The sequence below is a fragment of the Oncorhynchus nerka genome, linkage group LG25, assembly GCF_034236695.1.
Source record: "Oncorhynchus nerka isolate Pitt River linkage group LG25, Oner_Uvic_2.0, whole genome shotgun sequence".
NCBI classification, from domain to species: Eukaryota; Metazoa; Chordata; class Actinopteri; order Salmoniformes; family Salmonidae; genus Oncorhynchus; species Oncorhynchus nerka.
Window position 1 is genome coordinate 22,029,120 of NC_088420.1, and position 14,162 is coordinate 22,043,281.

Sequence of the window (14,162 nt, forward strand, 5' to 3'; positions counted from 1 at the left end):
GATGCTTTCCTATCACATTTAAAGTCTTATTCAACTGGCTGTGTCCCACCCGTAATCTTTTAAAAATAGCCTACTCTCTTCTGTCCCTTCCTGCCGTCCTCCCATCCCCGACTTTCCCCCGAACTTGAAATAAATGCCTGCCCTTAGTATCTCTATTCCACTGCTCCTGCCATCTCTCCACCATCACTGTCCATATCAGGCTTTTTGCCTCTGCTTTGCTTACTGAAACTACAACATCCCTACTACTAAGTGCTTGTTTAGCCAGTACATCAACTGTCTCATTCCCCTCCAGTCCCACATGGTCTGGGACCCAAGTAAATCTTATTTGTATTCCCATCTGTCTAATCCTGCAATGGATTTGTAGTACCTCATAAAGTAGGAGTTGTCTGCTACCTGAGCTAAAGGACTGCAGACTCATCAACACTGCGCATGAATCAGAGCAAATAACTACTCTAGTTGGCTTGACTTCCTCTACCCACTGCAAGGCCAACAGTATGGCCATCAGCTCCGCCGTATATAAAGCAAGATTATCTGTAATATGTTTCCTGACTGCCACCCCACATTCCTGCACTATCTTTTGAACTATCTGTGTAAATGGCCACAAAATCCTAATACACAGTATCCAGCTGTCTCTTAAACAAATCAGATGGATCAACACCATCCCTATCTTTCTGTAGTCTCTCCAACACTTCTAGATCAACTACTGCAGGCAGGAGTAGCCATGGTGGATTTATAGGAATAGCTACCGTTGGACTGAACTCCCTTCCATATAGTCCTATCTCCTTCACCTGGGTATTACCCACCGACCCAAAGCTTGTGTTCTGTCCTCACTCATGTTCCCAGCATGCCTGTAAAATCCCTTTCGCAGGATGAGACACCCCATGTTCCTGTAGGTTGACCCAATAATTCATTCCCAGATGATGTCTCCTAATCTGCAATGGCATATCCCACCTGTAGAGAAGCCACTGGGGAGGTCAAAAACACCCCACTACATATTCTGAGTTCTTGCCCCTGTGTGACTTCTAGCCTTTAAATGAAGTCCATATGCTATACTGCCATAGTCTATTACATGGTCCTCAGTGAGGAACGCCCAGCCCCCCACTCCTTCCCCATCAGACAGCACATCACGTTTAGCACCTTCTTACACTTTCCCACCACTCTTTCAATGTGTTCTGCCCAGGTCTAGTGTCAAAGTATACCCCAAGGAACCTGAATTACCCCACCCTCTCAAAGTTTCTTCCATATAACCTCAAGTATACCACATCTTCCTCCTGGTAAAGAACACTGTCTGAGTTTTCTCTACAGAGAACCTGAATCCACACATTAATGCCCACCACTCTACCTCATCAATTGCTTCCTGTAACTTCATGACTATGAATTTCACATTTCTTCTCCTCTTCCATAAGGGTCCCATCATCTGTAAATAATGACCTCCCAATATCCGTCTGTCCCTGAGTAAACATCATTGATCAAAATTGAGAACAGAGGACTAATGACGCTCCCCTGCGGTGTACCGTTATCCACCAGGTAGCTGTCTGATAGTCTTCCCCACCCTCACCTGGATAGACCTTCCAAACAGGAAATCCTTTATCCAGTTATACATTCTTCCTCCTACCCCCATAACATCAAGCTTGGTTAACAACCCCTCTGTCCACATCATATCATATGCCTTCTACACATAAAAAAGACCAGTGGTGGAAAAAGTACCCAATTGTCATACTTGAGTAAAAGCAAAGATACAGTAATAGAAAATTACTTAAGTAAAAGTCTAAAAGTATTTGGTTTTAAATATACTTAATTATCAAAAGTAATTGTCAAATTCATCATATTAAGCAAACCAGACGGCATGATTTTCTTGTTTTTTATTTATTTACGAATAGCCAGGGGCACACTCCAACCCTCAGACATCATTTAAAAATGAAGCATTTGTGTTTAGTGAGTCCACCAGATCAGATGCAGTGGGGATGACCAGGGATTTTTTCTGTGAAGTGTGAATTGTAAAATGTCCTGGTAAGCATTCAAAATGTAACAAGTACTTTTGGGTGTCAGGGAAAATGTATGTAATAGAAAGTACCTTATTTTCTTTGAGTTTGAGTTTGAGTTTGAGTTTAAGTTTATTTTTACAGGGACAGTGCACATTAATCAACGTTTCAGTAAAAGTGCCGGTTTTAGCCAGCCGGCTAATTTTCAACCGCAGTCCCTGGGCAGGTTATTAAAAACAATTACAATATAGACAATAGCAACATAGAACAAGCAAGACATAGCAACATAGGACAAGCAAGACATAGCATACAGACAGAGCAACATAGGACAAGCAAGATGTAGCATACAGACAAAACAAAAAGCAGCAATACAAAATTCATAAAAGCAACAAAGTGTTTCCACACCTCACAAGCTACAGACAACAGACAACATGGAAAGCGGCAACACACAGCTAGGGACCATGTTCACAAATCTGATTGACCTTTAGCCATGTCTTCAAGCATTTTGTGAAAGTGTGATATGTGGTGCAGTTATGTGTGTCTGATGGCAGTGTATTCCAGACATGGGAAGCTCTCACAGAGAATGCAGATTTACTAAAGGTGCTTTTCCTTAGGGGAACTATACAGTCACCTCTCATGGCAGACCTTGTGGATCTGCTGCCATATGTCTGGGTTTTCTGTTTAAAAAAATATTGAGTGGAGGGGGAGCCAGGCCATTAAGGATCTTGAATACAAGACATGCGTCGGTGTATTGCACAAGATTTTCCCAACTCAAGAGCTCATGCTTTCTAAGGATGTGACAATGATGATGGCTATTGGGCTTCCTAACAAGCACTTTGAGAGCCTGTTTGTAGACAGACTGAATAGGTTTTAATGTTGTACAGCAAGCTTGGGCCCAACTAGTCAAGCAGTATGTTAAGTGGGGGAGTATCATAGTTTCGAAGTACAGTTTTGCTACCTCTGTAGTCAAACAATTTCGTATAAATCGGAAATTAGCTAGGTTGAATTTGGTTATTTGAATGACCTTTTTCACATGCTTTTTACAAGAGAGGTTGGAATCAAGTATGATGCCAAGGTATTTAAAATCGGATACCACCTGGAGCTTCTCCCCTGACACATAGACATCTGGCTCAGTAGCATCTGTTGCCCTCTTTGTGAAGAACATGCAAACAGTTTTTTTCACATTGAGATGCAAACACGAGTCACTGAGCCACTTTGTAACCTGGACCATTACAGTAGTGAGTTCTTGTGCAGCTTGTTGTTTGCTCTTTGCATGCACATATATCACTGTATCATCTGCATACATTTGAACTTCAGACCCAGTACAGACAGAAGGCAGATCATTAATGTACAGGCTGAACAGGAGGGGCCCCAGTATTGACCCTTGGGGCACGCCCACATCATAGCTACGAGTGGGCGACAGCTCATTGCTCACTCTGACACACTGAGTTCTGCCTTCAAGGTATGATTTCATCCATCTCAAGGCATCAAGGCTTCCATTTTTATGGAACGGTCTGCCTACCCATGTCAGAGACGCAAACTCGGTCTCAACCTTTAAGTCTTTACTGAAGACTCATCTCTTCAGTGGGTCATATGATTGAGTGTAGTCTGGCCCAGGAGTGGGAAGGTGAACGGAAAGGCTCTGGAGCAACGAACCGCCCTTGCTGTCTCTGCCTGGCCGATTCCCCTCTTTCACTGGGATTCTCTGCCTCTACCCTGTTACGGGGGCTGAGTCACTGGCTTACTGGGGCTCTCTCATGCCGTCCCTGGGGGGGGTGAGTCACCTGGGTGGGTTGATTCACTGTTGTGGTCGGCCTGTCTGGGTTGGCGCCCCCTTGGGTTGAGCTGTGGCGGAGATCTTTGTGGGCTATACTCGGCCTTGTCTCAGGATGGTAAGTTGGTGGTTGAAGATATCCCTCTAGTGGTGTGGGGGCTGTGCTTTGGCAAAGTGGGTGGGGTTATATCCTTCCTGTTTGGCCCTGTCCGGGGGTGTCCTCGGATGGGGCCACAGTGTCTCCTGACCCCTCCTGTCTCAGCCTCCAGTATTTATGCTGCATTAGTTTATGTGTCGGGGGCTAGGGTCAGTTTGTTATATCTGGAGTACTTCTCCTGTCCTATTCGGTGTCCTGTGTGAATCTAAGTGTGCGTTCTCTAATTCTCTCCTTCTCTCTTTCTTTCTCTCTCTCGGAGGACCTGAGCCCTAGGACCATGCCCCAGGACTACCTGACATGATGACTCCTTGCTGTCCCCAGTCCACCTGGCCATGCTGCTGCTCCAGTTTCAACTGGCCTGGGCCCTAGGACCATGTCCCAGGACTACCTGACATGATGACTCCTTGCTGTCCCCAGTCCACCTGGCCATGCTGCTGCTCCAGTTTCAACTGTTCTGCCTTACTATTATTCAACCATGCTGGTCATTTATGAACATTTGAACATCTTGGCCACGTTCTGTTATAATCTCCACCCGGCACAGCCAGAAGAGGACTGGCCACCCCACATATGCTCTCTCTAATTCTCTCTTTCTTTCTCTCTCTCTCGGAGGACCTGAGCCCTAGGACCGTGCCCCAGGACTACCTGACATGATGACTCCTTGCTGTCCCCAGTCCACCTGACTGTGCTGCTGCTCCAGTTTCAACTGTTCTGCCTTATTATTATTCGACCATGCTGGTCATTTATGAACATTTGAACATCTTGGTCATGTTCTGTTATAATCTCTACCCGGCACAGCCAGAAGAGGACTGGCCACCCCACATAGCCTGGTTCCTCTCTAGGTTTCTTCCTAGGTTTTGGCCTTTCTAGGGAGTTTTTCCTAGCCACCGTGCTTTTACACCTGCATTGTTTGCTGTTTGGGGTTTTAGGCTGGGTTTCTGTACAGCACTTTGAGATATCAGCTGATGTACGAAGGGCTATATAAATAAATTTGATTTGATTTGATTTGATTTAGGAATGCAGTGAAGTAAAAGTTGTCAAAAATATGAATAGTAAAGTACAGATAACCTAAAAAACTACTTAAGTAGTGCTTTAAATTATTTTTACTTAAATACTTTACACAACTGAAAAGATAGCTACAACAATCTCCTTGTTCACCTGAGCCTTCCTGACCTCTGCTTCTAAGCAGAGCACTGGGTCCATAGTTCCCCTACCCTTCCTGAACCCACTCTGACGGGGCAATACTAACCACTGCTCTCCAGGAAGTAAGTTAGCCTTTCCGAAATCAAACACTCCATAATCTTATATACAGTACATGTGTTGTTAAAGCTATTGGCCGATAGCTTGTTGGCCTCATTGGGTCCTTCCCTGGCTTCCGGATTGGAACCACTACTGCCTCCTTCCAGCTGCCTGGTAGTTTCCCCTCCTATCACACTCTGTTGTACAACACAAATACCTTATCCGGTGCCTCATCCCTAAGATGGGCCAACATAACATAGGACACCTCATCTTTCCCAGGTGAAGTTAACCCAGCCTTACATATTGCCCTTTTCATCTCTGCCATGGTAAATGGTGCATTCAATGCATAATTTACATCCTCCCTACTATCCAGCACTCCAGGGTTCTCCTCTCTCGTTCTCTCTCTCTCCCTCCCTCCTCTGACAAATTTGCCAAGCTGTGCATTTGGACAAACGCTTTGGCAATTATCTCGGCCTTCTCCTCGTCTGTTACTGCCATATCATCTCCACTCGTCAGCAATGGATAATCCCACCACCTTGTGACTCCGCTCATCCTCTTAATCATCTCCCACACATGTCGCTCTTCCAACAGTGTCACAGAACCGACGCCAATATGACCTCTTTGCCTGACAGATAACTCTCCTCACCAGGGCGTGCTTATACTGAATCAGATGTTGGTAGTTATGCATCCTTTTCAGTACTCTAAATGCCCTGTTTCTACTCCACACCATTGTTCCACACTTCTCCATCCACCATGGGACTGCTTTCCTCCTCCACCTCCCTGAACTCTTAGGTATAGCCTCAGTAGCTGCCCCCACTAAAGCTGCTCTCACCCAGTTATTCATACTATCCACATCCCCGCTCTTATCCACCCAAGTCATCAGCTGCTCACTCAGCTCCTGAAACGGATCCCACTTCCAAACATTCACCTGCCTACTCCATTCACTAACACCACCTCCCTCCGGCCTACTGCGCATTCTATGGGGTAATGATCCCTCCCTACTGTTGACTCCTCCCATACCTCCCACTTACAGATTCCTGCCAATCCACTAGATAACAGTGAGGTCCATGGCAGACTCTTTCTCTGTGGCTACATCAATCCTGGTCCCTCAGCAATCATTCAGGCACACCAGATATTTCATTTCTATCAGATTTTCCATCACTTGGCCATCCAGTAATACATGACTTCACCCTCGGCTGATGAGGTGATCTCAAACCTCTTCCCATGTCAACTATCATAAACTGATGTCTCCCAGCCGCTTTCACTATGAGCGGAATCCTCTGTTTTAGACACTACTTTAGCAGTGCTATTGATAGCTCTTGCTATGAATGTCACCAGCTTTCTCTTATCTTCATTGCCTCACACCCATCATATGTCACACTATGAGCACCCCCACAGCTGCAGCACTTTGGTTGTACACCATCCACACACTTCCCATACTCATCCTCCCCTCCACACCTAGTTTTCTCTTTACATGCTGTTGCCACATGCCCAAACCTCTGGCAGTTATAACATCTTAAAGGCTTCGGGACATAAACACTCACATAATAGCTCATATATCCTATGGTTACTATATTTGGCAGTACCCGGTCCTTGAAGTGTAACAGAATAGATTGGCTATCTACACTAACATCACCCCTTGTTGCTTTGAACGTTTACAATGCCTTCTCAAGTTGACGCTTACCTCTTTAGTGCCAAGGCACCCCTGTCATCACCCCTTTAATCCACTGATTCCCTGCTTGGTCAGGCCAGCTGCTCGACACCACCTTACACTTCCCTATTTACTTCACTCAGAGCTTTTTCCCCTCTGCGCCATGTCCTTACAGAAATCCAACAAGCTCCCATCTCTTAACACTTTAGCATTGACAACTTCTCCGATCAACTCTTGTATCACAACCTTCACAGATTCATCACCCCAACTCTCCCTTCCTCCCTAAACTTCAGAATCACGTTATGCTCCTCCATGCTGCCCTCGCAACCTCTCTCTACCCCGAAACTGCTGCTAGAGTTGGAAACTATGTTCTAGCACCACCTTTTCCAAGACAAAATATTTCATTCATACATAAGACATAATTTGGTCCATATTGTTTTCTATTACAAATTTAAATTACCTTGGAGAATACACAGTACTTACTTATGCATGTGGTGGTATAAGAGACCAGGGCGCATATACACAAAGTGTTTCGGAATAGGAATGCTGATTAAGGATCTGTACATATAATCATATGCATTATGATCTAAAGGCCAAAACTGATCTGAGATCAGCACACCTACTCAAACAATTTGGGGCTATAATAATAATTGTAGGATATCCATGCCTCTACTTGACAAATAGATGGCTCTGCAGTTTGGCCTGTGGAAAATGCCATCTTTACAGCAATTAACTACACACAGCCAACTCCAACAATCAATATTATGGTGTATAAATGAATGAATTTCCAAATACAATGAAAGGTAACTCACTTTAATCAAATACACATGATTACAACAGCATTCCTGTGTAATCTAGTATAATTCAGCATATGGAACAAATGTATTCACAAAGGGTGTGTTCGTAAAGTCACTCTGGAGTGCCGGAGTGCACTCTGTGCATTTGTAAATTCAGAACTTTGATTGTATGTTCATGAATTCAGAGCATACACTGGAAGCTCTGGCTGAGGAGTAGGATTGATTTGAGTGTTCTGACCTCACACAGCAGTCAAGCACCCAAGCTAACGTTGGCTAGCTACTTCCAGACAAATGAGAGAACACCTCACTGATCATTTTACTCTCCCTAGCAGAGCTGGTTAGGCTGTTTTCATGTTATCCAGAGCATTGGTGAGTAACTGTGCTGCTGGCAACAAACTACCATATTCAACAGGTGCTGAGCATGATCAAATGCATCAGTTATTCTGCGCTCTGGCACACAGATGAGTGCTCTTAAATCTGAGGAGATAGCCAGAGTGAATTTAAGAACTGACCCAAATGACATATTAACGAACAAATGACAGCATGTGTCACAATGGGCATAAAAGGAATTTCTAAAGCATATTCTAAAATAAAAGTGATCCAGTAGTCCTCTTTATTTGGTCCAGCTGACTTTAGGAATATCGTAATGTTCTGTCAGGCTGTCCAGGTGACGGTTGAAATCCTGCAACAAAAATACTGTTTATAGTAAATGCCAGGAGTTTGTACAACTCAACTCTCCAAGCATATTTTCAGAATTACATTAACTGCATAAAATGTCTTACCTCAACTCTCCTCTTGTGAGTTTTTTCTGCTTTGTTCAAAATCCTCTCCATTTGCTGAAAGAAATTAAAAAGGTGTGGGGGGGGGTGATGGTAAACTAAGTATTTCATCCCATGACCAACATTGTATCTATTTCAGTGCTTTAACATCAGTTGCACAATACATTTATCTAGGACAATGAGTATTACCCTCTTCTCTTGCATCTTGTCAAATGCAATTTGAGCTGGTGTTCTTTTGTCAATGTATCCACTCTTGGTCTCCTCCTCTTCGTTTCGATTTGTATTAATTTGCTGCTCCAAACGCTTCGTCTCTTTGTCCTTCTTCTTTTTTCTAATACATAAATAAATAAAATGATAGGTAACGTTACACCAACTAAAGCTTTGAGGGAAATACTATATTAGGCCTACATGTCTGATTACTTGCACTTAAAGCTACATGAATTTAAATAGGCTGACACTAGCTACGTATGTAACAATTTACAGTGAACAACCGATGATGTTGCTGTTGTTACCATGTGTGCTTGTAGCGAAGCTAACTTTAGCTGGTTAGCGAATTTAGCTGGTTAATGGGGCCAGAGCTAGCTACTCTTTCACGTCCGACCAAGGTGAAAGAGATACATAGGTTTTAGAGCACACTGACTTATAAGTAATAATAACATGAAATACATACTTTTTACCAGCGGAAACAACTCCAATCCCTTTCAATTTCAGGGAGCCTTTCTGAACGGTGGCGTATTGATCCGACATCTTTGTTGTTGTGGATTCGTCGTCTTCTTCTTCTGTGGATTTATATTGCGGTTGGCAAACAACTTTAAGGCGCATTACCGCCACCAACGAGACTGGAGTGTGGATCAGAGACAGTGGTCTAAATCGATGGGGGTATTTGTTATGCTCCTCTGGGTAGCAGCTCATGTGGGAGTAGAGGGGGATGAGGAAGTGGGTATTATCGCCAAGCAGGCTCTTAAACATCCTAATGTTGAGATGGAATTGTCAATCAGTAAAGCAGAAGCCAAGGGGTTAACAAGAACAGTGGTTAAAAGTGGCAAGAATTGTGGAACAGAGAGAGTTAAGGTAAGACACCTGTATAAGATCCAGGAAAAGGTGGGGGCAGGGAAGTCCTCAGGCCGAGAGAGAAGGGAAGGAAAGTGTATTCACAAGGCTGAGACTGGGACACACAAGGCTAAATAGTACATTGAAATTGGTGGAGAAACATCCGACTGGGAGGTGTGATCATAGTCAGGAGGAGATGGAGACAGTGGAACATATTCTATTTCAGTGCCAGAAATATGTGAGAGAAAGGGAGTGATTGTTATTGGATTTGAGGAGTAATGGGGTTGAAAGGCCAGGATTAAGTGAACTGCTGGGGAAATCTAAAAGGGATGTAGTATTTCATTATGTATTTTGTTTCCTTAGGGAGAAGGGATGATTGGGTAGGATTTACCCCATCTGTTTCACCCTATACAAGCACTGCAAAACCTCATACAATACATCCTTTCCGCTCTGAGACACATATGAATTCTGGCCTCACCTCCTCTACCCTCTCTGCAGCCAATAGTATGGCCAACAACTCCATTGTATAAACAGATAAATTATCCGTTGCTCTTTTCGTCACTGCCCCGTCGTCCCTGTTTTAGGGTTCTTAGATCCATCTGTGAATATATTAAAGTATATAATATTATATATATATAATAGTATATAATAGTATAGTCTATAATAGTATATGATAGTGTAGTATATAATATTAAAATATTGTGTTCTTAAATGTTCACTTACAACTGAATCAACTCCTTCCTCAACACCCTCTCAAGCAACCCTAGATCTATCACTGGCTGAGGGACAAACCAAGGTGGGAAAGCAGCGAGAACCGCAAAGGGGCTGAACTCCCTCCCAAACAACCCCATCTCTCTCGCCATGCAATTGCCTATCCACCCAAAGCTTGTATTCAGATTTAGTTGACCTTTTTTGTAGGATGTGTAACCTTATGTCCTTGTAGATTTACACAATATGTCATGGCCAGCTGTCTTCTAAACTTAAACGGCATCTCTCCCAACTCTACCTGCATTGCTGCCACCGGGGAGGTCTTGAGTGCTCCACAACATATTCTTAGGGCTTTGGCCTGGATAACATCTAGCATTTTTTTTAAATGTTTGAGCTGCTGATCCATATGCTATACTTCCATAATCCATTGATGACCTTAACAACGCTATATATATATATATATACACTGCTCAAAAAAATAAAGGGAACACTAAAATAACACATCCTAGATCTGAATGAATGAAATATTCTTATTAAATACTTTTTTCTTTATATAGTTGAATGTGCTGACAACAAAATCACACAAAAATTAGCAATGATAATCAAATTGATCAACCCACGGAGGTCTGGATTTGGAGTCACACTCAAAATTAAAGTGAAAAACCACACTACAGGCTGATCCAACTTTGATGTAATGTCCTTAAAACAAGTCAAAAATGAGGCTCAGTAGTGTGTGTAGCCTCCACGTGCCTGTATGACCTCCCTACAACGCCTGGGCATGCTCCTGATGAGGTGGCGGATGGTCTCCTGAGGGATCTCCTCCCAGACCTGGACTAAAGCATCCGCCAACTCCTGGACAGTCTGTGGTGCAACGTGGCGTTGGTGGATGGAGTGAGACATGATGTCCCAGATGTGCTCAATTGGATTCAGGTCTGGGGAACGGGCGGGCCAGTCCATAGCATCAATGCCTTCCTCTTGCAGGAACTGCTGACACACTCCAGCCACATGAGGTCTAGCATTGTCTTGCATTAGGAGGAACCCAGGGCCAACCGCACAGGCATATGGTCTCACAAGGGGTCTGAGGATCTCATCTCGGTACCTAATGGCAGTCAGGCTACCTCTGGCGAGCACATGGAGGGCTGTGCGGCCCCCCAAAGAAATGCCACCCCACACCATGACTGACCCACCATCAAACCGGTCATGCTGGAGGATGTTGCAGGCAGCAGAACTGTAATATTTGTGTTGTGGAGAAATGACCAGGCAGGAGACGGGAGTACAGTTAGTTGTCGTTTAGTCAAAAACCCCTCGTGCTCTACAGTTCCCGGCACCCCAGTGCGCATGTGCATTTCCTATTAGGTGTAGTAACGTAACACTGCCGTAATGCATTACTGCTTAGTAACAGCACAGTAACTAATATAAACAGATGTAGATCCCAGATACTACACTCCTCCCCCATAGTGTTTAACTCCCAGAGAACAAGGTAAATATGTTAGGTAACTACTAATGCAATATCTGAACAATGCATTCTTAAACAGCACAGTAACTAATATAAACAGATGTAGATCCCAGATACTACAAGAACGTTCTCCACGGCGTCTCCAGACTCTGTCACGTCTGTCACGTGCTCAGTGTGAACCTGCTTTCATCTGTGAAGAGCACAGGGCGCCAGTGGCGAATTTGCCAATCTTGGTGTTCTCTGGCAAATGGCAAATGCCAAACGTCCTGCACGGTGTTGGGCCGTAAGCACAACCCCCACCTGTGGACGTCGGGCCCTCATACCACCCTCATGGAGTCTGTTTCTGACCGTTTGAGCAGACACATGCACATTTGTGGCCTGCTGGAGGTCATTTTGCAGGGCTCTGGCAGTATTCCTCCTGCTCCTCCTTGCACAGAGGCGGAGGTAGAAGTCCTGCTGCTGGGTTGTTGCCCTCCTACGGCCTCCTCCACGTCTCCTGATGTACTGGCCTGTCTCCTGGTAGCGCCTCCATGCTCTGGACACTACGCTGACAGACACAGCAAACCTTCTTGCCATAGCTCGCATTGATGTGCCATCCTGGATGAGCTGCGCTACCTGAGCCACTTGTGTGGGTTGTAGATTCCGTCTCATGCTACCACTAGAGTGAAAGCACCGCCAGCATTCAACAGTGACCAAAACATCAGCCAGGAAGCATAGGAACTGAGAAGTGGTCTGTGGTTACCACCTGCCGAACCACTCCTTTATTGGGGGTGTCTTGCTAATTGCCTATAATTTCCACCTGTTGTCTATTCCATTTGCACAACAGCATGTGAAATTTATTGTCAATTGTCAATGGACAGTTTGATTTCATAGAAGGTGATTGACTTGGAGTTACATTGTGTTGTTTAAGTGTTCCCTTTATTTTTTTGAGCAGTGTATATAATTTTCAATGCCATTCTATCTGCCCCCACTCCACTCCTGACAAGCAATCCATCACATTCAATATTTTCTTTCCTTTGACAACTACTCTCTTAATATGCTCCGTCCATGTCATTTCAAGTGTCAAACCAGAAGCCCAGGTACCTAAACCCTCCCCAGATTCCTTCCATACAACTTCAAGTATATTTCCTCCCCAACCTTCCTTCTAGAAAAAAAACACAGTCTGTGTTTTCTCAATTGAAAACTTGAAGCCCCACCTGAGGGACCACTGCTCTACTTCATTCATCACTTCTTGAACTCTTCTGGCTCTATGGGTAATATTTCTCCCTCGATTCCACAGCACTCCCATCATCCGCAAACAACGACCTCCCAATATCAGATCTCACCTGAGAGAATACATTGTCAATCATAATGGAAAACAACAAAGGACTAATCATATCAAAATCAAATCAAATTCAACTTTATTTGTCAAATGCGCCGAATACAATAGGTGTAGACTTTACCGTGAAATGCTTACTTACAAGCCCTTAACCAACAATGCAGTTCAAGAAATATAGTTAAGAAAATATTTACTAAATAAACTAAAGTAAATAATTAAATGTTACACAATAAAATAACAACAACGATATTATGCATGGGGTACCGGTGCAGAGTCAATGTGCGGGGGTACAGGTTAGTCAAGGTAATATGCTAAAGTGACTATGCATCACAGGAGGCATAGTCACTTTTCAGCAAACTTAATGATGGTGTTGGAGTCGTGCCTGGCCGTGCAGTCATGAGTGAACAGGGAGTACAGGAGGGGACTGAGCACGCACCCTCGAAGGTGCCCTGTGTTGAGGATCAGCGTGGCGGATATATTGTTACCTACCCTTACCACCTGTGGGCGGACTGTCAGGAAGTCCAGGATCCAGCTGCAGAGGGAGGTGTTTAGTCCCAGGGTCCTTAGCTTAGTGATGAGCTTTGAGGGCACTATGGTGTTGAACGCTGAGCTGTAGTCAATGAATAGCATTTTCACATTGGTGTTCCTTTTATGCAGGTGGGAAAGGGTAGTGTGCAAAGCAATAGAGATTGCATCATCTGTGGATCTGTCAGGGCAGTATGCAAATTGGAGTGGGTCTAGGGTTTCTGGGATAATGGTGTTGATGTGAGCCATGACCAGCCTTTCAAAGCACTTCAGGGCTACAGATGTGAGTGCTAAGGGTCGGTAGTCATTGGGCAGGTTACCTTAGTGTTCTTGGGCACAGGGACTATGGTGGTCTGCTTAAAACATGTTGGTATTACAGACTCGGACAGGGAGAGGTTGAAAATGTCAGTGAAGACACTCACCAGTTGGTCAGCGCATGCTCACAGTACATGTCCCGGTAATCCGTCTGGCCCTGCAGCCTTGTGACTGTTGACCTGTTTAAAGGTCTTACTCACATCGGCCTTTGGAGAGCGTGATCACACAGTCTTCTGTAACAGCTGTTGCTCTCATGCATGTTTAAGTGTTACTTGCCTTGAAGCGAGCATAGAAGTAGTTTAGCTCGTCTGGTAGGCTCGTGTCACTGGGCAGCTCCCGGCTGTACTTCCCTTTGTAGTCTGTAATGGTTTGCAGCTTCTGGATGAGCATTTTCTTCTTTGCTTATGGCCTTAT

General features: G+C 44.4%; 1 protein-coding gene and 1 long non-coding RNA gene across 3 annotated transcripts in view; one reads left to right on the forward strand and one right to left on the reverse strand.

The window, feature by feature from the left end:
- LOC135564511 (uncharacterized) overlaps nt 1–8,277 on the forward strand; it is a 114,129-nt gene extending 105,852 nt beyond the window's left edge. For both annotated transcript variants that reach the window (XR_010461094.1, XR_010461093.1), the window contains exon 3: nt 4,173–8,277. This is a non-coding gene — a long non-coding RNA (uncharacterized LOC135564511). The remainder of the gene's footprint in view (nt 1–4,172) is intronic.
- Nucleotides 7,598–9,298, reverse strand: LOC115109208 (protein FAM32A-like). Its single transcript, XM_029633891.2, has 4 exons — nt 9,047–9,298; nt 8,566–8,707; nt 8,380–8,433; nt 7,598–8,279 (listed from the first exon to the last, which is right to left on the reverse strand). Exons 1-4 carry the CDS (start codon nt 9,286–9,288, stop codon nt 8,211–8,213), a joined length of 507 nt encoding a protein of 168 aa, XP_029489751.2. The 5' UTR covers nt 9,289–9,298; the 3' UTR covers nt 7,598–8,210.
- Between the last annotated feature and the right edge of the window lie 4,864 nt (nt 9,299–14,162).